Source organism: Aspergillus clavatus, genomic scaffold (genome assembly GCF_000002715.2).
Source record: "Aspergillus clavatus NRRL 1 1099423829806 genomic scaffold, whole genome shotgun sequence".
NCBI lineage: Eukaryota > Fungi > Ascomycota > Eurotiomycetes > Eurotiales > Aspergillaceae > Aspergillus > Aspergillus clavatus.
Window position 1 is genome coordinate 1,265,043 of NW_001517093.1, and position 26,961 is coordinate 1,292,003.

At 53.1% G+C, this 26,961-nt stretch overlaps 11 protein-coding genes across 11 annotated transcripts, besides 10 other annotated features; 5 read left to right on the top strand and 6 right to left on the bottom strand.

Annotated features, from left to right (window-relative positions):
* Positions 1–712: 712 nt before the first annotated feature.
* Positions 713–1,186, top strand: ACLA_083460 (uncharacterized protein; the record flags this gene model as incomplete). Its single annotated transcript, XM_001268076.1, has 1 exon — positions 713–1,186. The coding sequence occupies one exon, from the start codon at positions 713–715 to the stop codon at positions 1,184–1,186; it is 474 nt and encodes a 157-aa protein (XP_001268077.1).
* Positions 1,187–1,387: 201 nt separating this feature from the next.
* ACLA_083470 (uncharacterized protein) lies at positions 1,388–2,182 on the bottom strand (the record flags this gene model as incomplete). Its single annotated transcript, XM_001268077.1, has 2 exons — positions 1,388–2,053; positions 2,144–2,182. 2 exons carry the CDS (start codon positions 2,180–2,182, stop codon positions 1,388–1,390), a joined length of 705 nt encoding a protein of 234 aa, XP_001268078.1.
* Positions 2,183–2,651: 469 nt separating this feature from the next.
* Positions 2,652–5,789, top strand: ACLA_083480 (sulfite reductase subunit alpha; the record flags this gene model as incomplete). The annotated part of the gene is made up of 1 exon (XM_001268078.1): positions 2,652–5,789. One exon carries the CDS (start codon positions 2,652–2,654, stop codon positions 5,787–5,789), a length of 3,138 nt encoding a protein of 1,045 aa, XP_001268079.1.
* Positions 5,790–6,166: 377 nt separating this feature from the next.
* On the bottom strand, positions 6,167–7,453 carry ACLA_083490 (tRNA methyltransferase TRM7; the record flags this gene model as incomplete). The annotated part of the gene is made up of 1 exon (XM_001268079.1): positions 6,167–7,453. The coding sequence occupies one exon, from the start codon at positions 7,451–7,453 to the stop codon at positions 6,167–6,169; it is 1,287 nt and encodes a 428-aa protein (XP_001268080.1).
* Positions 7,454–7,714: 261 nt separating this feature from the next.
* Positions 7,715–10,150, top strand: mak5 (ATP-dependent RNA helicase MAK5; the record flags this gene model as incomplete). The annotated part of the gene is made up of 3 exons (XM_001268080.1): positions 7,715–7,966; positions 8,028–9,245; positions 9,296–10,150. The coding sequence occupies 3 exons, from the start codon at positions 7,715–7,717 to the stop codon at positions 10,148–10,150; spliced, it is 2,325 nt and encodes a 774-aa protein (XP_001268081.1).
* Positions 10,151–10,584: 434 nt separating this feature from the next.
* Positions 10,585–10,855, bottom strand: ACLA_083510 (uncharacterized protein; the record flags this gene model as incomplete). The annotated part of the gene is made up of 2 exons (XM_001268081.1): positions 10,585–10,654; positions 10,713–10,855. The coding sequence occupies 2 exons, from the start codon at positions 10,853–10,855 to the stop codon at positions 10,585–10,587; spliced, it is 213 nt and encodes a 70-aa protein (XP_001268082.1).
* Positions 10,856–11,947: 1,092 nt separating this feature from the next.
* Positions 11,948–12,822, top strand: ACLA_083520 (PaaI family thioesterase; the record flags this gene model as incomplete). Its single annotated transcript, XM_001268082.1, has 2 exons — positions 11,948–12,718; positions 12,796–12,822. The coding sequence occupies 2 exons, from the start codon at positions 11,948–11,950 to the stop codon at positions 12,820–12,822; spliced, it is 798 nt and encodes a 265-aa protein (XP_001268083.1).
* A 553-nt stretch (positions 12,823–13,375) lies between these two features.
* ACLA_083530 (HECT-type E3 ubiquitin transferase UFD4) lies at positions 13,376–19,251 on the bottom strand (the record flags this gene model as incomplete). The annotated part of the gene is made up of 7 exons (XM_001268083.1): positions 13,376–13,572; positions 13,639–13,788; positions 13,846–16,323; positions 16,401–18,009; positions 18,084–18,718; positions 18,797–18,894; positions 18,965–19,251. 7 exons carry the CDS (start codon positions 19,249–19,251, stop codon positions 13,376–13,378), a joined length of 5,454 nt encoding a protein of 1,817 aa, XP_001268084.1.
* Positions 15,618–15,649: a microsatellite.
* Positions 19,252–21,637: 2,386 nt separating the features above from the next.
* Positions 21,638–21,692: a microsatellite.
* Positions 21,693–21,700: 8 nt separating this feature from the next.
* ACLA_083540 (nicotinamide/nicotinic acid mononucleotide adenylyltransferase) lies at positions 21,701–22,722 on the top strand (the record flags this gene model as incomplete). Its single annotated transcript, XM_001268084.1, has 3 exons — positions 21,701–22,008; positions 22,096–22,369; positions 22,435–22,722. The coding sequence occupies 3 exons, from the start codon at positions 21,701–21,703 to the stop codon at positions 22,720–22,722; spliced, it is 870 nt and encodes a 289-aa protein (XP_001268085.1).
* A 398-nt stretch (positions 22,723–23,120) lies between these two features.
* Positions 23,121–23,158: a microsatellite.
* Positions 23,159–23,521: 363 nt separating this feature from the next.
* Positions 23,522–23,566: a microsatellite.
* Positions 23,534–23,565: a microsatellite.
* A 159-nt stretch (positions 23,567–23,725) lies between the features above and the next one.
* On the bottom strand, positions 23,726–25,147 carry ACLA_083550 (sugar isomerase, KpsF/GutQ; the record flags this gene model as incomplete). The annotated part of the gene is made up of 2 exons (XM_001268085.1): positions 23,726–24,661; positions 24,767–25,147. 2 exons carry the CDS (start codon positions 25,145–25,147, stop codon positions 23,726–23,728), a joined length of 1,317 nt encoding a protein of 438 aa, XP_001268086.1.
* Positions 24,167–24,195: a microsatellite.
* Positions 24,699–24,722: a microsatellite.
* Positions 25,148–25,263: 116 nt separating the features above from the next.
* Positions 25,264–25,287: a microsatellite.
* Positions 25,288–25,721: 434 nt separating this feature from the next.
* Positions 25,722–25,755: a microsatellite.
* Positions 25,726–25,754: a microsatellite.
* A 134-nt stretch (positions 25,756–25,889) lies between the features above and the next one.
* Positions 25,890–26,927, bottom strand: ACLA_083560 (class I SAM-dependent methyltransferase; the record flags this gene model as incomplete). The annotated part of the gene is made up of 2 exons (XM_001268086.1): positions 25,890–26,647; positions 26,741–26,927. 2 exons carry the CDS (start codon positions 26,925–26,927, stop codon positions 25,890–25,892), a joined length of 945 nt encoding a protein of 314 aa, XP_001268087.1.
* Positions 26,928–26,961: the final 34 nt, after the last annotated feature.

Below are 26,961 nucleotides of genomic sequence, written 5' to 3' on the forward strand. Positions count from 1 at the left end.
ACTAACATTCAAGAGATTTCGCCAGTTGACCCTAGTTACCAATACTCGGGAGCCATGAGGCATTGGCCTGAAAGCTGCGGTAACCATCTGGGAGACTCAATAGGCTGTGTAGCCAATACTCCCTCCTAGTCCTTCTAGCCAAGCCAACCAACAATAGCAAGCAAATTATCAATCATGCCCTTTTGCAATTCACTGAAGATGTCCTCTCTTTAAGTCATTGCAAGATGATCTTCATAAGGACCTAAGCCAGGTGCCCACTGAACAATCTCATTCGACCTTTAGAGAGACAACTTGTTCCACGAGAAGTGTAGTGAGAATTCCTCAGCAAGCAGAGCAATACCACCATATACTACTCTCTACATCCATACCACTATTGGACTACTAGTAGTACAATAATGTATGTCGTTGTACCACCGTCATCACGTGGCATAACCGGTTTGCAAAGGTACTCTGCAGAGATATGACGTCAGGACGATCGCGCATCAAAGAGCATTGTCTTCGACAAGATCGCGTTACAACTTCTTCCTCCAGTCTCTCACACTGTTGTCTATGACTATAGAATAGGTTAGTACCGGGCTGTGATACTTGAAGAGCCACTGTTCCAAGCTAATTACGTGAAAGCATTCATCCTGCCTACTATCATCTACTACTGAACTTGTTGATCATCCAGGAGCTTCCTAGATTAGCTTCCGCCATTGCCCCAAACTCCATTATGTCAATGCTCAAAGGTCTTGCTTCAATTGCTCAATTTGGGTACATCGCGGCCAGAAACACTCAACGAATTCCCTTCCGCGCTCCTATCACGATAGCCACACAGACGAGATCCTTCCGCTCCCTTCCAAGCTTGAGGGCATCCGAGGAAAAGCCTAAAATTCACGATCGGAACACGCTGGATCCCCAGCGATCTGAAGGCACCAAGACCGGTACCGACAATGAGGTCGCCAGCCATCCTGCTGCCTATGATCCCAACACCACGTCGCCCGAAAGCGAGATCGCTGAAACTGAGAAGGAGACAAAGCAAGGCGGCAAAGTGAGCAATCCTCTGAATGTCAGTGCTGCAAATCAAGGTGTCAGCGAAGCGCGGGATCCGCAAGAAGGTGGGCCGGATCACAATGCTGATAAATCAGCACTGAGTGGGAAGGGGCGGACGAGGAAGGGCAAGGAGGTGCATACCGGAAATAAATGATAAACTAGGTTGTGTATCGTCATACGGACAACGGCTCATGTAAAGTTTATTATGTACGTCAATTGGAGATTTTGTGTGGGACTGCGAGAGTGACCAGTTGATACTGAACACTCGCACATATTTTCAGTAATTGAACAAACATTAGAAGGAGTGCATCACTGCATTGATACGGAAAACATGGCTTGATCGACATCTGCAAAGCTAGTTCTTTCCTCCGAACCTAATAATGTCACTGCCGGTCAAGACCCAAACTTTCTCACTGCCCGCAGGAACATCACCTTCCAGTGCTTTAAGACCGGCATTAACGGCAGCTCGAGCAATGACATCCGCATCTTGGGCCCATCCGTCCTTCAATCCGGAATAGATCTTCCCAGCAAACCCAGCAATAAATCGCACCGCAGCCTCCGCAGGTCGACTCTCTTCGCGCTGACCGGAGATTAGACCAGGCCGCAGAATCACAGTCCTTTCGAATCCCAACGCCTTCACATCGTCTTCGATCTCACCCTTCATGCGAGGATACGCAAAAGACGACGTTTTACTTGCCCCCGACGACGAGATCAGGACATAGACCTTCGTGCCGGCATCGCGCGCCGCGCGTGCCATCTCCACGTTCAGGCCATGCTCGACCTTATATTGATTGTCGAAGCCACCAGCCGCAGCACGAGTCGTGCCAAATGCGGACATGAAGATAGATGGCGTGGGAGTAAGAGCGGATAGCTGGCTGGCCCAGCGCGACGTATCATCTGAGACGAAGGTTGTGAGCTTCGCCTGTGGTGCGCTAGCTGCTGCAGGTGGAGTTTTGCGAGAGATAGTATCCACGCGAGCTACAGCAGGGCTTTCCAGGAGGGTGCTGAGGATATGGCCTCCCTAGAATTATGAATTAGAAGGGATACTTCACCGTCGCACGATTATATATATTTCTGAGAGAACATCGTCAGTAGCGTGGGGATAACGTACCACCATGCCGGTAGCTCCGATCAACGCCACGTTTGCCATGGTTGAATATACAAAGTAGTTCTATTATATGATACTGAAACGTAGTTTGTACGTAGGTAGCCTTCGTTGTTTGTGCGTACTGTCAAAGATGCCTCAAGATGCTGGTTTCGGATGACGTTTGACCTTGGATAAGATTAGGGACTAGTCCCAGACGGGCATTGTTGATGCCCCAGGCCGCGTATACCCAGCTATCAGCACGTGATGATTACCCATGCGGGGAAACTCCGAAGACGGAGAGTTCTGCCGTATCCTGCCGCCTACGATACTCATCGATAAGGAATTGCGTGATTGCCGCTAACCGGTTTAGGAAAGAGACCTGGGCCATTTTCTATACTCCAAATCCGTCTTTTTATTCGCATCGCCCCCCTGTCTTCAGCTAGGAGTCATTATTCCTTCATTCTTCTCTTCTTGTCTTTATCTCTGAGGTGTCGGTTGAGTGTGTCCGGTACCCAGACAAGAATTCTTCAAGATGGGCTCTTCTTCTCCATCGTTGTCGGCTCTCGGTGGCCCTACATATGTCACCGCTCAGACCCTGATTCAGCAAGTCGCATATCTCCTCAGCGACAAGATCTTTTCCTATTCCCCTGAGTCCTTCGATCTCGATAACGCTGTTCGGGAGTGGGCGTCGCGCCAGGAAACCAATGCCAATGGCGAGTCACCCGCCGTTAAGGCCATGGAAACTCGCCAGGGTGCTGGTAACATTGCCCTTGGTTATCTCTTCTCCCAAGACTTCGACCTGAAGAAGCGTCATGTCCCCCAGGGTATTGTTGCCTCGTCGGCCACTCTCCCTTATATGCGCTCGGCTTTGGAGCAGCTGTCCCTGCTGTATTCTGTCGCTAGCCCTGTTGCCGCGCACGTCGCGGCCGTTGACTATGCCGGCGAGGACGGATTGGTCTCGGACTATTCCTCCGCCCTCTCACTCGCGGAAGAGCTTGGCCTGGCTCTTGTCTCCAGTGCTTCTGTCCACGAAGCCCAGCACATGGCGTTGTTCACGACTCTCCTCGCCTCGATTCTGCCTTCCGTCCATATCTATGATGGCGTGCGTGTTGGCCGTGAGAACACCCGCGTGATCGATGTTCTGGATCAGGCCGGCGTAGCTCGGTCTTATGAGACCATCCGCAAGACATTGGATGAGTCCCGTAGCCGCCATCTTGACACTCAAGGAAAGCTGCTGGATTTGCTCAAGTCTTTGAACGGTGAGCTCGGCACTGACTATGGTCTCTTCGAGTACTCGGGTCATGCTGAGCCTCTTTCCGTTCTCGTTGCTTTCGGAACTGTCGAAGCCTCGCTCACTGCCCAAGTTGCTCGCTCTCTGGCAAAGGATGGCGTGCGTGTTGGTGTCATCAATGTTCGCGTCTATCGCCCTTTCGTCGAGGAGGAATTCCTGCGCGTTCTCCCCCAGTCCACCAAGACTGTTGGTGTCCTTGGCCAGGTTGCCAATGAGCAAGCTGTGCAGGAGCAGGGTGTTCGCTCCGCCCTCTATGAGGACGTTCTCGCGGCCTTGACCTTTGCTGCTGGACGCGAACAAGCTCCTACCTGTGTCGACATCAAATATCCCCGTTCTCAGCGCTGGAACCTGATCAACACAGCTGCCGCCTTCCAGCTCATCTCCGAGAAGCCTATTGTTCAGGTCGACGGTGAAAGCGCGCCTCTCCAGCTCATCGACCCCGTTACCGTGCAGGAGTACACCTTCTGGGATGTTGACAGCTCTGCTTGCGAGTCCGCTGCTGCTACTCTTTCTGAGGCTCTGGCAGCCGACTCCGCCAGCAATGTCACCACCACCAAGTCTCACGACAACTTTGTCCAAGGAGGCACTGTCCGCATTGACATCCGCAAGAGTTCCAAGATCCTTGACGCCCCGTACGCCATTACTGCTGCCGATACCGTGTATGTCGGGGAGCCCAAGCTGCTCCAAGACATTGACATCGCCGCCTCCGTCAAAGACAATGGCAAGGTGATCATCAACGCACCCGGAGTCAAGGATGAAGATCTGGAGAAGAAGTTACCGGCCGCTTTCAGGCAGGCCGCTGCCCAGCGTGGAATTTCCCTCTACATTGTCGATCCATCCGCTGCCGGCGACGCCTCGCTGGAGTCTGTCGTTCTGCAATCAGCCTTTCTCAGAGTGGCTCTTCCCTCTCAGGAAGGAGTTGGCATCAAGAAGCTCTCCTCGATCATCAGCAACCCTGAAGCTCTGGAGAATGTTTCCAAGGATCTTGACAAACTTCTTCGTCAGATTGAGATCCCCGAGTCTTGGAAGGAGTCCGAGGAAGCGCCCCAGGCTTCTCAGCTGCCCAAGGATATCTCCATCAACAGCTTTGTTCCCTTTGATAAAAATGAGGCTGAGCCGGCTCCCATTCTCGCGGATTGGCAGGCTGCTGCCAAGGCCCTTGCCTTCAAGGAGGCCTACGGCACCAAGACTGCCCTTCGTCCCGAGACGGCCACGAAGACCTTCACCGTTCATGTCAAGGAGAACAGACGTCTGACTCCCGTCACATATGACCGTAACATCTTCCACATCGAGTTTGACCTGGGTGACTCTGGCCTCAAGTACGATATTGGTGAGGCTCTGGGCGTCCACGCTGAGAATGACCCTCAAGATGTCTCCGAGTTCATCAAATTTTATGGTCTCAACCCCGATGATGTCGTTTCGGTGCCCAGCCGCGAGGACCCTACTGTTCTTGAGAGTCGTACTGTGTACCAGGCTCTTGTTCAAAACCTGGACATCTTCGGCCGGCCTCCTAAGCGCTTCTATGAGGCCCTCGCGGAGTTCGCCAGCGACGAGAAGGAGAAGACTGACCTTCTCACCTTGGGCGGTCCCGAGGGCGCTGTGGAGTTCAAGCGCCGTGCCGAGGTTGACACTATCACTTTCGCCGACGTTCTCCTGGAGTATCCTTCTGCCCATCCCGACTTCCACGATCTGATTCGCATTGTCGGACCCATGAAGCGCCGTGAGTACTCCATCGCTTCCTGCCAAAAGGTGACGCCCTCTACGGTCGCCCTGATGATCGTCGCTGTCAACTGGGTTGATCCCAATGGCCGTGACCGCTTCGGTCTGGCTACTCGTTACCTGAGCCGCCTCCAGCCGGGAACACCCGTCACTGTCAGCGTCAAGTCCAGCGTGATGAAGCTGCCACCCAAGTCCACCCAGCCCCTCATCATGGCCGGTCTGGGAACTGGTCTTGCTCCCTTCCGCGCCTTCGTACAGCACCGTGCGCTTGAGAAGGCACAGGGCAAGGAGATCGGCTCGGTCCTGCTGTACATGGGCTCTCGTCACCAGCGCGAGGAGTACTGCTACGGTGAAGAGTGGGAGGCTTACCAGGAAGCGGGTGTCATCACCCTCCTTGGTCGTGCCTTCTCCCGTGACCAGCCTGAGAAGATCTACATCCAGGATCGTATGCGCGAGTCTATCTCCGATATTGTCCAGGCCTACATTCGCGAGGAGGGTGCTTTCTACCTGTGCGGCCCCACTTGGCCTGTGCCCGATGTGACTGCCGTTCTGGAGGAGGCCATCGCTATCGAGGCTAAGAACAATGGCAAGAAGGTTGACACTCGCAAGGAAATCGAGAAGCTCAAGGATGAGGAGAGATATGTTCTGGAAGTTTATTAGTGGGGTTTTGTGTGGGGGAGAAAGGAGAGCCGTTGATGTTTCACGCACCAACATGAAAAGCTGCATGATGTGATATCCCTTGTCCTACTTAGAGTTTAGCGCTTTCTGGCATCAAGACTCACAACGATAGATCTGTTTTTGGGGATGTTATTAACGACTTAGTTCATATAGTTAGATAGACTCCGTTGCAATTTAATGCTGAAGGTTTTGGTTTTGATTTTCTAATGGGTATCTAATCTATACCTGCATCCTTAGTCAAGTAATGGCACGGCTTGTAGGCCAACAAATGTCCCTGTCTGCCCGGACATATCATCGTCAGAAAATGAGAAAAAAAAGTTTTATGACGAGAAGAATATTCAGAAAAAGAAACTATAGTATCATGCCCGTCCCACAGCCCCCAACTTCGTCTTGCCGTATGCACCTCCTTTTTCTTTCCGCAGCTCCAAAGCCCGCCGATAGGGCGGTGCTGTAGGCGGCTGAACAGGGTCCAGACTGACATGATCGGGAGGTAGTGAGTATGACGCATCTGAATCCCAGGAGGATAGATCACCGCATGCAATGAACGGGGGGATCCACCGGTTCTCAAGAGCGAACCTCTGAGGCGCGGCTTGGCTGCCCGTCGAAGATGAAGTCGGTGGAGTTGGGTGAAGTAAGCGGGTTTGCGTTTCGTGATTCGAATCTGGTTTAGAGATACTCTCTGCTGGCGCGAGGACGGTTGGTACTCTGGGCGGCTCACGATTTTCCTCGGGTACCTCTACTCCGATATTGCCATCTGCTGATACAGGCTGTGGCACAGCCGCACCGCCAAAGAGAGGATTTTTCAATGCCTCCATACCAACAGAGCCGTCGTGGATCGCTGGAGGAATGAAACCCTCGCAGACGACGAATGCTTCCAAACTGCTTGCGCGGCTGCTTCTCGGCTTCGCGACACTCACTTTCTCGAACACCGTGCGGAGCTGGGCGTAGAGGAGGTCGACGTCGCGGCCGCGGAAGATCTTGGCTACGAATTTGCCTCCTGGTCGTAGTACGCCCAGCGCCAGATTCAGTGCCGAGTAGAGCAGCTGCGACTGAATGTAGATGTCCAGATCGTGCAGGCCGGTTACGTCTGGAGCGCCATCGGAGATGACTAGGTCAACCGGATGGGGCTGTTGAAGCTCAGAGGGAGAGGGATCCGCTGAGTTGTAGGCTTCGGGATCGAGAGCGCGAAGAAGAAGAGGGATCGTGGAGGGATGTGTGATGTCGGCTTGAAGAGTGGTGATGCCTTCCAACGGGGCCATAGGTTGAAGGTCAATTGAGACGATTTTCACGTTCTTTCGGGGTTTGAGCTCGGCTGTCCCCTCCATCTCCTCTTCTGGGACCGTTTCCTGCCCTTCGACTGCATTGTCTATCCTTCTCAGCGCTTCCCGCTCTTTGCGCTTCTTCTCGATCCATGCCCGTCTGCCGAAACTCTCTCCCTTGATGAGGACTCGACTCAGTACCTGACTCCAACTGCCTGGAGCAGCACAAAGATCAACGACTCGGGTTACTTTTTCGGGATTCTCATGTTCGAAAAGGTCGAATTGTTCATCAATCTGAATCAGTTTGAAGGCGGAACGGGCACGCCAATTTTGTTCCTTTGCCAGGCGATAGTAGGCGTCTCGCTTGTCTTTGGAGGATTTCCCCATCTTCGCAAATCAGCAGCAACGTGCCGCGATGTTGATAGTGCTTGATAAAATTCTGTGGGATTCAATTGCACCCACTGGCTCTATGTCTGGTTAATTCCAACGTGGGGGGAGACGAAGCGATAAGATTGAAAAAAGGCGGGCATGTTTTTCTGCCGCCTTTTTTCTTTTCGGAGAGCAAAAAATGATCATCACCGCTTCCATCAGTTGCGCAAAGAGCAACAGTTCCGTACCCTTTCCTATTGACACTGAGCTCGAAGTACAATGGGTCAGAAAAGACAGAGAGATTCAAAAAGCTCGGGCTTCCAGTCGAAGAAGAGGAAGAGAGCCGCAAATGATAACGCTGCGGCCGATGCCAATGATGGTTGGGATGGCATTGTTGGCGCGGATGAGCTGAATTGGACGGAAGTCGCTCTTCCTGATCGACTCGAAGATGCGGGTGGTTTCTTTGGTCTGGAAGAAATCGAGGGCGTGGATATCGTGCGGAACCCTGGGAATGGGGAGGTTCGATTCAAGGTAGGATGAGACATTCATATACTACATGATCAGGGAAGCATCAATTAACGGTCAACCACAGGCCAAGGCTGGAAAACCGAAGAAGTCAGTTTTGAAGACAAAGGCTCCTGAAGAAGAGGAAACGACTCACGACGATGAATGGTCTGGGTTCAGCGACAATGACACCGATGCGCCAGAAACGAAACCTTCCCCTGCTGTTGAAGAAGTCGGCGAATCGGACAAGAAGGTGGATTTGAAGGAGGCCAAAGAGGCGAACAAGAAAGATAAAAAGAAGGAGGCCAAACAACTGAAAAAGGAGCAGAAAGAAAAGGGGTCCGCGATACAACACGACTCGAGCATCAAAGCCGGCATGTCCTTTGCAGCTCTTCAGGACGCAGAAGAGGACGACGGCGTCGACGTATCTGCTTGGGACGCACTCAATCTCTCGACCGAGCTTCTTACTGGAATCTCAAAGATGAAATTCACCTCCCCGACAGCAGTACAGGCGGCGTGCATACCTCATATCCTGGACGGCCACGATGTGGTCGGCAAGGCTTCTACCGGTTCCGGAAAGACGTTGGCATTTGGCATTCCTATCCTTGAACATTACCTGGAGAAGAATAGGGATGGTCATGGAGATATTATCGGAAAGAAGGATAAGAAGGACTCTACCCCCATTGCGTTGATTCTGTCGCCCACCAGAGAATTGGCCCACCAGCTGGCGAAGCATATCGGGGAGCTCGTCACACAAGCTCCCGGCGTCAACGCACGAATTGCGCTCCTGACAGGTGGTCTTTCGGTACAAAAACAGCAGAGATTACTAGCGGGGGCCGACATCGTCATCGGAACACCGGGTCGGGTGTGGGAAATTATGAGCACTGGACAAGGATTGATCCGCAAGATGCAGAAGATCAAATTCCTGGTCGTCGATGAAGCCGATCGGCTGCTGAGTGAAGGCCATTTCAAAGAGGTGGAGGAGATCATCGGCGCGTTGGATCGGGTGGAGGATGGGGATGTTCTTGACGAAGAGGATGAAGCGCCAGAGGAGGAATCCGATCCTAGGTCCGAGAGGCAGACACTGGTGTTCTCCGCCACTTTCCATCGCGATCTTCAACAGAAACTCGCTGGCAAAGGAAAGTGGACTGGAGGTGACATCATGAATAAGAAAGAGTCCATGGACTATTTGCTGCAGAAGCTGAATTTCCGGGAAGAGAAGCCCAAATTTATTGACACAAACCCTGTCTCGCAAATGGCCGAGAACCTCAAGGAGGGAATTGTCGAGTGTGGTGCTATGGAAAAGGTAAGAAAGAATCACGAGCCGACAATCGGGCTGCACTAACAAGCGAGTAGGACCTCTTTCTCTATACTCTCCTCCTCTACCACCCCAAGCACCGGACGCTGGTGTTCACCAACTCCATCTCCGCCGTGCGCCGCCTTGCCCAGCTCCTGCAGGCCCTCCAGCTTCCAGCCCTCGCCCTCCACTCATCCATGGCCCAAAAGGCACGACTCCGCTCCGTGGAACGCTTCTCCTCCCCAACTGCCAACCCTGGTACCATCCTGATCGCCACCGACGTAGCTGCCCGCGGCCTCGACATCAAAGGCATCGACCTTGTCATCCATTACCACGCGCCCCGAACAGCAGACACCTACGTGCATCGCTCCGGCCGTACCGCTCGCGCCGGTGCATCCGGCAAGAGCGTCATCATCTGCGGGCCGGACGAGATGGTCGGCGTTGTCCGTCTCGCGGCCAAAGTGCACGCTAACATGGCGAACGGCAAGCGGCTGCCGCTGGAGTCACTCGAGCTGGACCGCCGGGTTGTAGGCCGGGTCAAGCCGCGGGTCAGTCTCGCCAGCCGCATCGTAGATGCCAATATCGCCAAGGAGAAGATCTCGTCGGAGGACAACTGGCTGCGGAATGCGGCCGAAGATCTGGGCGTTGAGTACGACAGCGAAGAGTTCGATGAGGCCGAGGGTAAAGGCCGTGGCCGGGGTCGGGGCCGCCAGCAGAAGCAGAAGGAGGCCGGGAGTGTCAGCAAGGCTGAGTTGGCGGGACTGCGCGCCGAGCTGAAGCAGCTGCTCTCTCAGAGGGTGAATGTGGGCGTGAGCGAGCGGTACCTGACCGCGGGACGTGTTGATATTGAGGCTCTGCTCCGCGGTGAGGGCAATGCTTCGTTCCTGGGACCAGTGGATCCCTTGGGTTTTTGAACTGTATGTAGTAATTATGTCTATAATATACCAAACATTTGAGTATTTTGGAATTGCTTTTATGGCCGCTTTTCTGAATTTTTTTCAATCACGAGGGATATGCCCCCACAGCGAGATATTAACATTTGGCCCAGGGCTCTTTCTCTTCAGCCACCAGCCTGTGAACGATCCAGCTCACAAACGATTAAGTCGACATCGTCGACCCGCACTGTCCACACTGCAAGATGTAGTTGGGTAGTTGATAGCGACACTCCTCGCACCGAAGACATCCCTCAATGCGTGGCCAGAACTCTTCATGATCATATCCATGACGCCCTCGCAACCACCTAGCCATTTGTCGGACCTCCCCGGGCCTCGCAGGCACAGGCGACTGCGCCGGGTCCCGGCTGCGATCTATAAGGTGAACGGGCCCGGTCGATGAGTCGTGCTTCATCCTAGATCTCACATCTGCATTGCCTCCATTTTGTGCCACAGACGTAGCAGAACTCTGCACCGCACCGGCACCTAAGAAGCATCTGGTCAGCAAACTAGTGTAGGCCGCGAGAGGTTGTGGTCGACTTACGTGATGTGATTGCAGCCCACACCAAGCTCTATCACCTTCCGGCACTGAAAGCAGCGCCGCCATCCCTCGCGCTCGGACAGCTGGAGAACCTCCTCGTCTTCATCGGGACAGTCTCCCTCGTGCGCGGCTCTTTTGCAGAGCATGCAAGCGCGGGAGGCGCAATGGCTGCACGTGGTCAATGTAGCAGGAAACTACTTCCGAGTAGGGGGGTATGTATTTGGAACACGTCGGATTCGCACAATAAGTTCTATGCGGGTCGCTGGACTCGATGGCCTTCTCTTCTTAATCCTGGCATAGGGTAAGGCCGAGGAACCCGCTCACCTGCGACAGTGGAATCTCTTGACGGCAGCACCGGGATGGGAAGAGTGATTCGTCTGTCATGGAGCCTGACTGCGCAAGTGCAGCAGTACATATGCGAACAAGGCGCTTGAATGACGTTGGGCTGTTGATGTACGTCGGTGCACGCAATCCCCTCACTACCTATACCTGTATCTTAGTAAGGCTCTCTTCTCAACCCGCATACTCCTTCACCTACACCTACACACATTGTCGAGTCAGTTATTATAGTACCTGTCTGCCTCAGGCACCAGTCTTATCGGCAAGCCGAAAGTGGACAAACCTCGGCATACCGAGTGCCTATCTTATCTTGATATCAAACATATCAGCGCTATCAGCAACTCGCAGTCCATCCAATCACATTTCTTCGGCAAGACAAAATTCCAAACCTTGTTTCTTCAATGACGCGATCCCACTGGTTTATGTTGTCTCCACGTTGTGATCGACCGTCCAATGGGAAACCACCAAGCATTTCAAATTTGATGCCGATGACGGCAATTCGTTCCGCTGGGTCGAGCTACAAATAGAAAATAGAAAATAGAAAAATCGCGCTGGGTCTGGCTCTGCGGCCGTCTTTTGCTGCTAGCGATCTTCTCTTGGTGGTTCTTGGTTCGGTGGCGTCTTCGTTGTGTTCAAGTCTTCCTTCATCTTGAGACTCCTCACTTTGGCTCTCTTGCGAAACACGCTGAAACCGAGTTGCAGTATAGAGTACTGGCTGGGAGTGTGGCCACCAAGTATGCGATTCCTCTACATGCAATTGTCTTATCATCTGTGTCTTGCCTCGGTCCGACGGACTCTCGGAGAGGGCATGGTTGACAATGGACGGTTTGACTGACGCTGATCCTACCTAGAACAACGATAGCAATCGCTTCAAAAAGAAACATAAGCATCAACACACAATGTCGTGGCTCGCAAGACCCTCTCGCTGCCTGCGCAGCATCAGACCAGCAACAAGGGCAACAGTGCCCGTCTCGACATCCTACACTCCTCTCCGATCCATCCAGGGTGCCTCCGCTGTCGCCCAGGATCACCACTCAACACACACCTCCTCCGCAGCCGCCAACAATGCCGCCTCCTCAGCCTACCTCGCCGATATCCCCCACCGGCCCCTACACACCAACCCCATCGACGACATTATTTCGCAAACACCGTTCGTGCAAGCCCTCCGCCGCGACCCGGCCTACACCGAATCCCGCCCCCACCTCGCCATGAACCCAACCCTGCGCCCGCACCACTTCGTCGCTGGCCCCAACTCCGGCCCAGGCAAGATCACTGTCCCACCCTACGTCTGGGTGGCCACAAACCCGCGCGCCGACGGCCCCACGACCAGCCGCATGGTCTCCGTCTTCCACATCGGCGCCCAGCTGTGCGGCCATCCGGGCTTCGTGCACGGCGGCCTGCTGACCGTCATGTTCGACGAGGCCTATGCGCGCTGCGTCTCGACTTCCTTCCCCAGCGGCCTGGGCATGACCGCGAACTTGACCGTGGATTTCCGCAAGCCTGCCGTGCCGGACCGGCTGTATGTGCTGCGTGCGCAGACGGTCAAGGTCGAGGGTCGGAAGGCCTGGGTGGAGGGCACGCTGGCCTCGTTGCCGCCCGTCGGGGATGCGAGTGAGCCGGTCTTGGTCGCTGAGGCAAAGGCTCTGTTTGTGGAACCCAAGTTCGCAGAGGTAAGGTTGCAAGAATCTCTCCCGTCTTGGGGACGGCATTGTATGACTCTCAGGCTGACCCTAATTCAATCGATTAGTCTATGGTTCCCTTGTACAAGAGCTGACAGGGAAGCCAGCTCAAGAAAAGGTTGCTGCTTGCACATGTCCCTGAAAATACCCCTTGTTTTTATCCCATCTTCCATATAGACCCGCACATTCATACCAATAGACAGATAGAAAGCATAGAGATAGACTTGGAAATTAGCACCGTACAATTTAATCATCGCAATCAACATCATGAACAGCACATGGTTCCATTCCTATCTAAAATGATATCTCCGAAAGAAAAGAAAAGAGAATAAGAAAATCTCCTAGAACTCCCGCACCAAGCCGGAATGTCGACGAGCGAAGATTCATGGTGAAGAATGCAACAAACTAGTGAACCAGAACAAGCGGACTAGAGAAGGATTAACTCCCGCCTGTCGTCATGAGAAGGGGTATGATGCTGCCCAGTAGATACAAGACCAAATTGTTTTGTTTCATGTCTTTTGTTTTGCGTTTTTCTTTTTCTTTTTCTTTTTTTTATTCTTGCAGATGTTTTGGTAATGGCGAAGGTTACAGGTGGGTTTGCATTGATAGATCGACACAAAGGTACCGTCTCTGCGAGGTCCAAGAAGATCATGACAAGTGGAAAGCTCCTTGACCTTCCTTGATGGCAACAGACAATCTCTCCCGGAGAACGTCCAGACAGCTGTAATCAGGGAGCTTCAGATAATTGACACACGTCATGACGCTAGGTAGATAGTCGTCAGGCGTGTAAGGAGGTTCACTGGGTCGACAAACAACGGTGAAGATAGGGGTAAGGCTCTTGAAACCTGGACAGAGATTCACAGTTAGTCATGAGTCCCTGGGAGATGATGAGATACTGGCGAAATTCTTACCTCCAATGGGAAGTTTCGGGCTACCGGTAACAAATTGGAGGAAGTCGCGCCGTTGCTGCGTATCCAATTCACTCATCGTCTGCAGCAGATTCCGCACGCTCTTGCTATCCATGTTGAACCCATGATCGGCCTTTATCGAGTCCATGAGAGCTAGAAACAGAATGTCAGATACAGCTTGCCTCTCCTTGAAACGGAAGTTCGACTTACTCTCGATTGTCCAATCTTCTTCCGCTCTTCCAAACAACATAACGAGCTCGCTCGGTGTGAATGTCCGGAGCGCAGAGTATGGGAAGACTTGCGAAAACCCAGCGCGGAACGCATCCACTTGGTGTTGTACACCGCGACCCAGGGTCATGTCAACGACTCGATCGACATACTGATCAACATTGTCAGTCGTCACTGGGATGTTCGAGCCGTTGTCGATCAGTTCAATCGAAGGGTAACCGGGCAGAGTGAAGTCAAGGCTCAAATCCTCCACCTTAACGCCGTCGACTTCGACATTTTGGAGGGCCTGCGATTTCTGTGCCTTTGAGAGTGACTTGTCACCCTCAATTGTCTTCTTGACACTGGCAAATCGCTTGAGGAGCAAAAGGGAGTTCGCGAGGTCCCGATCAACAGCTTTGACAGTTCCAAGAGATGGCGCCACTGATGAGCCGCTATCGGCGATCCGGAAGAATGCTGGGTTGAAGGATATATCGATGATCCTAGAATCGAGCATCGACCGAGCAACGAATTTGCCAAGGGTTTTAAACAGACTCAGTTGCCTCTTTCCAGACTCGGAGGCAGCTTGCTCTTCGCTCATGGGAGCAGGGAATAGGCCACGCCTGCCGAATGCAAATTCTTCGTCATTGTTGCAATCATTCTCTCTCCAGATCTTAAGTTTCTTCTTTGAAAACTCCTTCGAGACTGTCGAGTAGAACTCAAGAGTGGGACCCAATCCTGTGCCAACTTCCTCGAAGTATTCCACTTCGAGCACGCTGGGAGAGGAGCCATAGAGTTCCATCACCTTCATCGCAGATTCGAGAATACGACTCCTTGAGATCCGAACCTTCTGCCGTTGGAGACGTCCCAAGAATGGCCGATCGTCGCGTCGGTGATCGTGACGAGTATCTTCTGCATTCTGAGAATTCTGCCATCTCATCATCGCTCGGGAGTAGCCAAATGCTGTCGACTGAAGGAACAGGTGGCGAGTCTCGAAGGGAAATAGGAAGGGGAAGAGCCGGGCCAGATCTTCACTCCAGCTGGGCAGACAGCTACTTGCCACAATAAGTGGTTCTTCTAACTGTCGGTTGAGCTTCGCGGTGAGCTTGGTATTGATGAACTGTGCCAGCGGCTCAGGCTTGAGGGCGACGAGTTCTTTAGTCTCTGCGAGTATATCGTCTAAAGTGGCATTCATCTCGTGCAGAGAACGAAGCAGTCGCAGGATCGGGGCAGTGGTGGGGTCCTTGCTCAGGGAGGATGGCATTTCAGTACCATCACCCGATGAGGCTTCTACACTGTTGGCAGTGAGAGTAGAAGGCTCTGGAGGTGGTGGGCCTCCGACCCGCTTAAACTTCACTGTGTGTACAGCAGACCACACATTCCTTGCACTCGCATCCACATGCTCTCGATTGTGGTGAACGGCACGATATATCGTGGTGTCACTGGAAACTGGCTTATCGTCTACGCTAAATTCGATATGCCAGTCTTGAGGGATGGCTGTCATGGCGGCCGCGTATGAAGCAAACGGACGACCAGCTGTGGCCAACGAGTTGCTGCTCCCTGTAGGATTAGCGGCCATAGTTGGAATGGAGGCAGACGATTTAGATGCGGGCGTCGACTGGGACGGCGTTGCCACACGAGTCCCATCCTCCTTTCTTGCCGTTATCTTGCCTGTAGAAGCCACCTCCATGTTGACGGCTGTTGGGTCGTGATGATGATCTTCGGACAGATCGTCTTCTAGATCATCGACGATGGCATTCAACTCTTCACCGGCCTCTTCATCATCATCATCGTCCTCATCCTCGTCATCCTCGCTCAAATGCCTTTCATCAGCACACTCCAAAGGTTCGTCGTCGTGCTCTTCGTTGTGGCCTTCGGGAGCAGGCAGCTGCCCACCGGATGGTTTGGCCCGCGAAGCAGGATCGGGGCGTTCAGCCGACGAGCTTTTGTCCGGGGCTCTTGACCCTTCATGCCCAGACTCCTGATGAGTGCTTCCTGACGCTCTAGATGGGTTCAGAAGGTCACTGCCGTGGAATTCGCCGCCACCAGTGAGTTGATCCCGCAGGCGTGCGGCGCTAGCGATCTGGGAGAGGATCGTATCTCGGCTGCGAGACGGCTTGGGCCGATCCGAGAGACTGATTCGAGGATGTAGAAAGTCGTCCAAGGACTTGAAAGTCGCAATGGCATGAATGGAGACCATAATGTTTCTGTAGGGACGAGGAATATCCGAATCCTCATCGGCTACCAGTTTGAGTCTGAGTTGCTTGCCCAGCATGTGGGTCGCGTTGCTACGTGTGTTCTCCAGTGAGTTGTGACTGACAGTGATCACTTCAAAATGCTCAGTCCGACTAAGCAGATCCTGCAACTTCTGGATGAGTACACTAAACGGTGTTGTGGCAGTACTCTGACTTTGAGCCTTTGCTGAGATTGTAGAACCCATAAAGGCTTGCAGGAACGCAGCGCGAGCCTCACGCATGGAGGGTGCTATTCGACGAGGATAAAAGTTTAGTTTCCATACTCCCCAAGATCGTGCAACCGGAAAGGGAGCAAAAAAAACTTACATTTAAGGTCACCGAATACATCCAAAAGCACATTGATGACCCCAGAATTGAGCAACTCAGAGCTGGTGATGCTTTCAAGCGCATCGCCGTCAAAGTAGTAAGCCAATTTCGTGAAAAGTGGAAGACCATCTCCATCTCCGTCGCCAAGATAACAAGCCTCTATATCTGCGGCAAGATGCTGCAACTCTGTCAAGATCTGCAGCGCTTTATCTCGCATGGCCTTTGCTTCGCTCGCTTCATACAGCTCGACGAATGCGCGCGCATCACGTATAGCAAGGTCCTTGGAAGCGTCTTCCATCCGTGTCGTGTTATACGGACTGGAGAATGAGGAGGAGCTTTCGGAGTCAGAGATGTCTTCGTTTTCATCATCCTGCTCATCATCATCGTCCTCATCGGCTTGGCGATCAAAATCGTGCGCCTCATCTTCCGAGGTGATTGATTTTGGCTTTCGGGGTGAATCACTCGAAATATCCATGGGAACGAGGTCTGGTGAATCATGCGAGGACTTCAACTGCTTGTCGGTCGCGAGGGGCGTTTCGGCCAATCTGACAATCTCGGAGACGACACCTTCACGATGAAATTGATACTGATAAACATGCTCAAGACGCTTGAAGAGAAGTTCGGCGCACCGCAAAGCTAAAGAGACCAGGGATGGATGGTCTTTCTGCGAAAGGATGGCCGCTAAAAATGATGCATATGGAACGGAACGCAATGCCTCCTCTATTAAAGCGGCATCAAGGTTATGCAGCATTTTGAGCTGGGCAAGGAGCACCTTTTGCCGAACCCCGAGGTTGACTGTGCTGGAGTAAGCATCTGTAAGTGTGGGCAACAATATCATGGCGAATCGCTTGAGCTCGACCGTGCACTCCATCAACAAAGAGCGTCTCTTTTCGGCGGACTGCTGTCCCTGCGTGGACTTGGACTCGAGGGCAGAGTTATCAGCAGCGGACGAAGCTAGCATGCGATCTACCGATGAGCCATGACGGTCTGGTACTTCAGGAAGCAGTTCACAAATGACATTCAGAGTCTCAAAGACCTGTTCCCTGGGGCGATGAATGAGGGCCTGCATGACCAATACACTGTCCATCTTGACGCCGGTGGTTTCAAGATTTTCAGGTGGCGACACCCCCGTCAAGATCTGATAAAGGGTATCGACCACGTGCATCCGAAGTAATTCAACGGACAGACGAGGGCTTGCTTTGGAAACAATGGCAAGTACACGGAGAAATTGGGTATGAATATGGGGTCCGATGAGATTCGTTGTGCCGGGTAAGAGCAGACGGAGCACAGCCTTCAACATTGCGGGCTCGATCAGCTCCTCCAACTTTTCTGGTTTGTACTTGAAGCTCTCCACAATCCGCGACACACAGAGGCATCCTTGCTCGACCACCTTAGGGTCATTACTGGCAAGGACATTGAGCAGGGTGGGCATGACATCACGGACAACGGGAAATGCATCGTGGGGAAGGTTACGGCAGCAGTTGGCAGCAGTTGTCACTGCGGTACGTTGGGTGCTTGTCGGGAAAAAGTCCAGGTAGGTCAGACAGGCTGTTAAACCGCCCTCGCGGACAATAGAAGCGGGAAAGTCAACAGAGACCTTCGCCAGAGTCTACACAGCGTCAGCATACACTCGAATCCCCAATGCAACAGGCATAAGGACAAAAGGGGGCGGGAATTTCTCACACTCAAAGCTTGCTCGGCCAGATCGATGAACTGGATATCCAATAGTTTTTGGCATAAAATGGGAACTGCTCCGCCGTAAACGACGTTGGCAACCGACCCCCGCAAAGCTTCCATCAGGTTCGCCAGACAGCGACAGGCGAGCAGCATTATTTCCGGATTTTCTTCACCAAATTCGTTGGGTTGCATCAAAGAGACCAATTCCTTCACGTACGGATCCGGTGAAAATTGGCCGGAAAGATTATCCTCATTGGATACAAGTAGGAGGTCCGATAGCTCCTGCAACGCGATCAACTGGATAGAGGGGTCGTCTTTCATTCTCAGGTGGCTTAAGATCTCTCGCAGGCGCGAGGACATGCCCGACATCATACCACTGAGTGCGCGAAGGGTGCTCTGGAGCCCCAGCGGACTTCGGGAGCCAAATAAGCTATTATGGAACAGATCTGCGTCATCGTCATCCATCCCAGAGGGCGTTGTGCCATCGTTGCTATCGTCTGATGGAGATGTCTCCCTGTCTGCGGTAGGATCATGGCTCTCCATCTCTTCCTCTGCCTCCTTCATGATCACATCGGGGTTCATCTTCGACGCACGCTTCTTCTGTCGGCGAGGTGGAGGGGATTGAGTGGCTGGGAGGTGATCTGCTACAAGTATGTGTGAGAATTCCCATTTCCCTAAGCAGATGGGGGCGCGATTTCTCTGTCCGCGGGAAGTCGTACCTTGTGAGATCTTTCCTCCATGCCTGCTGGACTTTCGCCTTGACGGTGGAGGTGAAGTCTGCGTAGTTGAGGGCTCCTCGGGGGCGTTTGACGATGAACTAGCACCAATATCCTATTAGTTGGCTGCAATCCCAGTAATGACCATCTCGAGAGCACTCTAAGACTTACCCTGGTTGTGACATTGAGGGACGATTTCGAGTACCACGGCGAGTCGGAGCAGGTGCAGCCGCAGGTTGCGACGAAGGGGTGAGTCGCTGTTTTTTTGTTTTCCGGGGGGGCGATGAGGGATTAATTTCTTCGGGGGCGTCTAGAGACCGATCGCGGCGGGCTTGGGACTTGCGCTTTCGAGTTGGAGCCGAACCAGCGGCGGGATTCGAGGGAGAGGGGCCGGAGCCAGAGGACGAGTGGGGGTCTGCAGCAAGTCTCGCAGCTGAGCGAGTGATTCTGGAGGACATGAGAACCTGAAGCTTTTCAACTGTGTAGGTGACAAGGAATGGTCAAGGAGAATTCGACAAGGAGAAGTGGAAGGCAGAAGGGAATCAACAAGATGGGAGATAGAGCTCGTCCATAGGGGGAGGGGGAAGGCGATGCAGGCGTTGCCGCCAGATACTGATGTAGTTGACGAAGCCTGACCGCAACGACGCCAACGGTGATAAATGACAGGTGTATGCCAAGAGAAGCGGAGTAGAGCAGGAACAGAAAGGGTTAAAATATATACCTCAAGGAAGAAGAGGTGGCAGTGGTGGGAGCTCCAGCAGAAGAGTCCTCAAGAGGGTCCTGGCGGTGTGAATGGGGCCTTCGTCTGGCCATAAGTTGAATGACAAGGAGAGCTGAATGGGGGAGGGCTCGCTCTTCAGTCGATGACTGTTCAGCCCGCCATTCGACCGCTAAAGAATTTCTGGCCCCGAAGGTTGTAGGAAGGGCGAAACTGCTGCCGTACGTATGAGTCGGGGGTCGGGGGTCTTGGAGGATGACCGGCGGGACCGACAAGAAGGACCGTTTCAGGGAATGCGGACGGAGAGCGACGATGGATTAAGTTTTCAGTATCCCAATATGAGCAAAGAAGGGGGGAATTCAAAGGCAGTAGAGGGATGATGAAAACAGTAGTCGATGGGGGGGAAGATTGATGGAGGGGGGGAAGAGAGGAAGAAGATGAGATTGGAGATGGACGGTTGACGTGGTTTACGGTGGTGACGCTGGCCTGAGGACGCAAAGCACAACAGTCCGGAGAGCGCCAGACAGCAGAAGCGCAACCACAGGAACAACGCAGACGCAGACAACGTGTTGTCTTGGGTTTTGATCGACTATACTGTGTATGTCTCCTTGCTGAGTCTGGTGTCTCATGGCTTTCTTTGACAACGGTAGTCTCGCTTCTATATTGGATTGGGCATTGGGGATTCGCAATGAAGCTCTTTGCTGCTCTCTTTTGCTACTACAATGTGTGCCATGCAGAGCGAAGATATGATATCTACGTATATACCCTCCAAGGCACAACTTCCAACCATCAATAATAATCAGTCAGAATGAATGCATGGAAACCGGTCACCCGGGTATCTGACATCGCGAGTTTTTGGTGAAGGTCCAGATATCCCCCCTTCTCTTCTCATCATCAAGAACATGGCAACATTCAAAGTACTTTCTATCTACTACTCTGCAGTTCCTAGATAGAGATATGTCGATCAGGTATAATCACTAACTATTGATTAGCGACGTTCCGCCGCCGCTCGCATGCTACGGAGTATACTCCGTTGTGAGAGTGAATGACTCTGGCCCACCGACGACTATTTGGAGTAAGTACCTCGGCAGGAGTCATGACTCAGGACTTAGGACTTAACTCAGGCTTGAGGGCGCCGGGAACTCTGATTAATATTATTGCTTTGACGAGATCCGGATCAATTACCAGAATAGTCCGTCTACGGGGATCTTCGAGGTTATTCAAGCAATGACGCTGAGGTCGATTTGTTACAGACACTGTACAACAATAGGAGTTCTCCTTGGTGGCGAATTCCAACCCTTGATCCTTTTCGACAAGACAGGAGAAGAGAGGGCTACAAGATGATTAGCCAAAGAATGATTGAAGTGAGAAGAGTTCGAAGAGGCGTGTTGAACTGAGAGAAGATCTGGGATGGTGACGTCGAGTGCAGAATCAGTGCGTTGTCGCTGTGGCTCTGGATGGATGTATGTATGTATATAAGTGTATGGATATAGGGAGGGGCTTCACTCCGAAAACGCTGTGCTTCTTCAATCAAGATTAAACCCCAGATTGATAGAAACACAGTTAAAAGAGTGTGGATGGATAGGATATTCTTTGCAATGCTTCAATTCAGACCCTCCGATTGTCCTCCGTAAAATCCTCTAAGATCGATGAGGTGATTCTCCGATTCACACCGATCGCCATCTTTGTCTTTGTCTGTCACTCTTGTGTTTTCTGCCATTCTTTCTCTCTCTCACTCACTCTCACAAGACTTGCAGAGGGTCCTCTTCTTGTTCACAGTAGTAGGAATCTCATACTGTGACTCCAGAGTGTTCATATAATCATACAAGTCTTCTTAGGCAACTGTCAGCATCAAATCGCTCCGATCGCTTGTTGTCCGCTCAATAAATCTCTTTCTTCCCCGCCTCTTCCTCCCCCACGCCGCTCGACTCAACTCCGCCCGCATTCCATCCAGTATCGATTCTCTAGTCGCCAACTCAACTCAAAAAAAAAAAGAAGAGACTTCCCCCCCCTTCCCCCATTCTTCGGACTTCCCTCCCCATCATCTTTTCTTCCTACTGGAGATCGTAATCATCTATTATTCCTCCGCAACATCCGCTCTCTTCCCATTCACAGGGCCAGCCAAATCACATCTCACATCTCACATCTCACATCTCACATCTTACATCTTACATCTTACATCCGCAACCATGACCGACATGGTTGGAGGGCAAAGCGACGATGTTCATCAGGTCCCTCCTCCTCTTCCCCCCGCGCCCATGGAGAACTACACTTTTCCGGAGCACCGTCTGAAGCGCAAGATGGACGATCCTGAGAAGACTCCTCTGCTGCTCGTGGCTTGTGGTTCCTTCTCGCCCATCACCTACCTCCATCTGCGCATGTTCGAGATGGCGGCCGATTACGTTAAATTCAGCACTGACTTTGAACTCATCGGCGGGTATCTCTCCCCCGTCTCGGATGCTTATCGGAAGGCTGGGTTGGCTAGCGCGGAACATCGGTAAGAATCCATCCATTCTGCTGTGCTTTGATTTCGGCTGGCGTTCAGTTCGACATACTGATCGTTGGTCTCGGTGAACTCCGCTAGGGTTGCGATGTGCCAGCTCGCGGTTGATCAGACATCCAATTGGCTGATGGTCGACACGTGGGAGCCGATGCAGAAGGCGTATCAACCGACCGCCGTCGTGCTGGATCACTTTGACCACGAGATCAATGTCGTGCGAGAGGGTATCGATGCGGGAGATGGCACCCGGAAGCCCGTCCGGGTTGCCTTGCTTGCAGGCGCCGACCTGATCCATACCATGTCGACTCCGGGGGTGTGGAGTGAGAAGGATCTGGATCACATTCTGGGCAAATACGGGGTATGTGCCAGCCGAACGACGTCTTTTACCCAAGGCTTGAATTAGACTAATGTTTTCTCTTGTAGTCATTCATCGTGGAACGCAGCGGCACTGACATTGACGAAGCGCTGGCCACCCTGCAGCCTTGGAAGGACAACATCTACGTCATCCAGCAGCTTATCCAAAACGACGTTAGCAGCACCAAGATCCGTCTTTTCTTGCGGCGCGAGATGAGCGTGCGCTACCTGATTCCCGTCCCGGTCATCCACTACATCGAGCAGCACCACCTCTACGAGGACGACAGCACAACGACGGCCGCACCCTCGCCGGCCGACAAGGGCAAAGAACGCTCGCAGCCGGGAAAATCAGGCTGATCCCCTCCCGTCGTCCTCCAACCCCATCATCTTTTGTAAAATTATGTGTCATGAATACTGCATTATGATCTCGTCGCAGCGCGCACAGTCAACCGCGACCGAGCGGCGCGCCCTTGCGCCTTGACTCGACCTGGGCCTTTCCCTTCGCTGCTCCCTCCCCCCAACATACACTTCGATGACCGCCCCCTGTTCGTTTCGCCGTCAACACCCAGCGGGCGACCATGTCCAGTTTCGCAGACACTCGTGCACCTGCACTCGAGCGAACCGCCAAATCCGCAAATATCCGCGCCTGAACGCTCATCACAGCGGCTGCACCGGCCGCGACCCGACGACGGTCTTTCTGCGTCGAAAATCGGCTCTTGCGCAAAGATCCAGTCCGGCCGGGCGGTTCCGTGCCATTTTTTCTTTTTCTTTTTTTTATTTTTCTTTTTTTTTTCTCGAAGAAAAGAATACGACATCTATTAGGCGTTGTTCTCCTTTGCCGTTTGATTGATTGCCTGCTTTCGTTTTGTCTTATACCCCGTTTTAATGAACAATAGAAGAGAGTATTAGAGCATGAAAGATTTACTTTTCACAACGCTTACTTCGATCCGTTGTATTCAGTCATCCACTATTGAGTAGACCAACAGGCTACCTCGACCAGGTACGATCAAGGTATGTGGATCGAATCAGGCTAGAACCACCCACCATGCATGAAATCCGTGGCGCATGCAGGAGGGCCATGACGTGCAGGTACAAAGTACCTGAATACAGGCAATCCACGTGTGCCGCGATCTATGTACATTTATTCCGCCCCCAGGAGAGAGAACGCGAGAGAGAGAGAGAGAGAGAGAGAGAGAGAGAGTATAATATAATATAAACACGGAACAGGAATCAAGTCGATCAAGATAGAAGAGAAGAGAAGAGAATCGAATCGAATCAAATATACAAGCGGGTATTCAGGTCATGAAACATCGTCGGAAAATATGTTAGGCGTGTGCTTTGTATATACAACGGGTATGCATCACAGTTCTCGGTCCCCCCACACCTCTTCCGCCTCGACAACGCCCACACAGGTCTCGGGATCCGAGTCCTCCATGACGGCAACCACCTTCACACGCGAGCATGCACCGACCTGCGAGACCAGGCGCCGGACCTCGTCAAGGGTGCTGGTGCTGGAGACGCACAGCCAGTGCTCCCGGGGGACGGCGAAGGGGAGGCCCAGGGCGGGGAGGGCGGAGATATTCATGTCGACGTTGCTGCTCTGCGAAAGGGAACGGATGTGTTTGGGCGGGATGAGCTCCGAGGGCGACAGGGCGACCCAGGACTTGGCGTTGGGGTGCTGGATCGCCGTGAGCAGGATGTCCAGGAGCCGGACCTCGTCTGCAGTGGACACCGAGACCACGGGGATCTGATCGAGAGCCACCATGCGCTCGACGATGAGAGGGTGCGAGGAAGGGATGTCCGACGACGACGACGACGACGACGCCGACGGGAACGAAATGATTTCCGACGAGGCGGTGGATCCACTCTGGAGGTAATCCGACGGGATTGACACCGTGGACATGCTGGAGGGCGTCAAGACGGCCGCGGCAGACGCTGCAGACGCGGCACCAATCGCGCCGCCGGGATGGAAGCTTCTAAAGACCTCTGCCGGGCCGCGGCCGGGAGTATTGTGGAATCGCCGTGCGGAGGCCAAAGCCAGAGCATCCCCCAAAGCCAGCGCCACAGTGGTCGACGAGGTCGGCGCGCTCAACCCAAACGAAGCCTCCTCATGTTCGTGGATGGGCGCAGGCAGAAGGATACCCATATCGGGTGAATGAAAGGAGAGAATCGGACATGTGGACGGATGCATATGCGATGTGAGGGCAATGACGGGGACGGTCGAGGGTATATGCGGGAGCAGGAGCATGAGCTCCGGCGTGCGACCGGAAAACGAAATCAACAAAAGGTTATCATGCTAGCGACCATTGTTAGCCCCGAGAAAAGGGAAAGTCAAAAAAAAAAAAAGAAAAAAAAAATGGGGTGGAAGGGGGAAAATAGTAGCTGCCGCGAATATCCGTACCGGTCGAATCAGGCCCAAATCCCCATGCAGCGCTTCGGTTGGGTGCAAGAACGTGCTATAGATGCCCATGCTATTCATCGTCGCCTCCAGCTTCTGTCCGATCTTCCCACTCTTGCCCACGCCGCAGACGACCAGCTTGCCGCCATTCCGGACGGTGCGCACGATCTGACTCACAGCCCGCGCGAGGTTCTCCTGCGCTAACCGGTCCGTCTGGTAGATCTGCTCCAGGTGCGTGAGGGCGGCACGCTCCGTAGAGATGACATGGATGGCTGTTGTTACCGCAGCGGCATCGTGGTGCATGGACGGAAGTGCGTCGGTCGGATCTGGCGGGGTCATGGGCAAGAGAGAGAAGCCATTGAGCACGGAAGTGGCGTGCATCATGGCGATAACGGGATCGGAGGCTGCAGTTGCGGCTTGAGATGCCCCATGCGGGTTCACAGAACCATTATCGGAGGGGGGGGGGAGGGATGAGACTGTGAAACTCAATGGGTAGGCAGAGAAGAAGAAGAAGAAGAAGAAGATAAAAGAGAGAAAATGCTCAGGGAGGGAGGGACGAGGGAGGGATGGGGGGGGGGGGCGGCGGGGGGGAGGGAAGGAAAAGAAAACGAAAGGAGCCTTGGCTGCTGAATGGGGCTGTTAATGTTATGCTGTTATCTGGTCATCTCGGAGATAATCATCATCAGCGGGAATGGTGGCAAAGGGGAAAAGACCGAGAGAGGGAGAGAGAGATGCACGATCTAAGCTAGGACAGACATATCAAGAGCTGGTCGTAGCCCGTAGGTTGGGAGGACGAATTGATTCCGGAGGGAAGAAGACGCCATCGCTTCTTCCGCCATCGCCATTTACTCGTATTATCGAAGGGCTGCCGATCGATCGATAGTAGATCTGACGGGAGAACTGGGTTGTTTACCAAGATTGTCCGGACTGACAAGTAATTATTATTGACGATCGTGTGAAAGAAAAAAAAAAAAAAAAAAAAAAAAAAAAAAGACCCTGATAAGAATAAGATCACAATAATATACATTTTCTTCGAATTCAAAGCTGGCTACCGAGTGATACAGACACGGACAACGCCCACCAACCCACTGAATTAACCCCCTCCTAAGAAAGAACTAGCAGAACCTCACCGGGCCAACGGCTTGATACCCTTGTGAATCGCAGCAATACCGCCCGTGAGATTCTCATATCCCCGTCCAGGAATCATAAACCCGGCCTTCTGGATCATCCCGCGGAACTCCTCCTGGCTCGGGAACTTCTCGATACTCTCCACCAGATACTGGTAGCTGTCGCGGTCGCCGGCCACGACCTGCCCGATGAGCGGGATGGCGCTGAAACTCCACTGCTTGTAGACCGCATTGAAGAGGCTACTCTCCACCTTGCTGAACTCCATGCACGCAAAGACCCCGCCGGGCTTCAGCACGCGGAACGCCTCCCCCAGCGCCGCCTGCTTGTCCGTGAAGTTGCGGATCCCAAACACCACCGTGTACAGGTCCACCGAGTTGTCCGGGATGCTGGACAGCTGTTGCGCGTTGGCCTCCAGGAACGACAGCCGCGAGGTGTTGTAGTAGGGCGTGTCGATGCTGCGCTTCTTGCCCTCCGCCAGCATGTCCGGGTTGATGTCGCTGATCGTCACCCGCGTCTCGTAGTCGTGATTGATGTTGGTGGCGTGGTCGAGCATGCGGAAGGCGATATCGCCGGTCCCGCCGGCGATATCCAGGATGTTCCAGCCCTTGCCCGTGCTGTCGCCGTCGCGAGAGGGGAGCGCCGACCCGGGGTTCAACGAGCGGACAAAGTGGTCTTTCCAGAGACGGTGGATGCCGAGCGACATGAAGTCGTTCATGGTATCGTAGGAGGATGCGACGGAGCTAAACACCGCGCCAACTCGAGGGTTGTTAGTATGTGGAAAGTGTTGACCCCGTAGCCTCCGTAACAAAAAGTGCAAAAGGGCGAATTCCCCGTCAGTGACGGACTCACCCAGGTTCTCCTTTTCAGATTCGCGGACATTCTTGAACCCGAAATGGGTCATCTGCTCGTCGTGGCTCGACTTGCTGCTATCTTGGGCGCGCAGCGAGCACGAAAAGCACCGGTATTGGGTCCGGGGAACCATCACCCTCCGCTTCGCACTGTAGTGCAGGCTTCGCCATAATGATCGGGCGGACATGATGCTGGTGTATGATTGATTGCACCGACTGAAA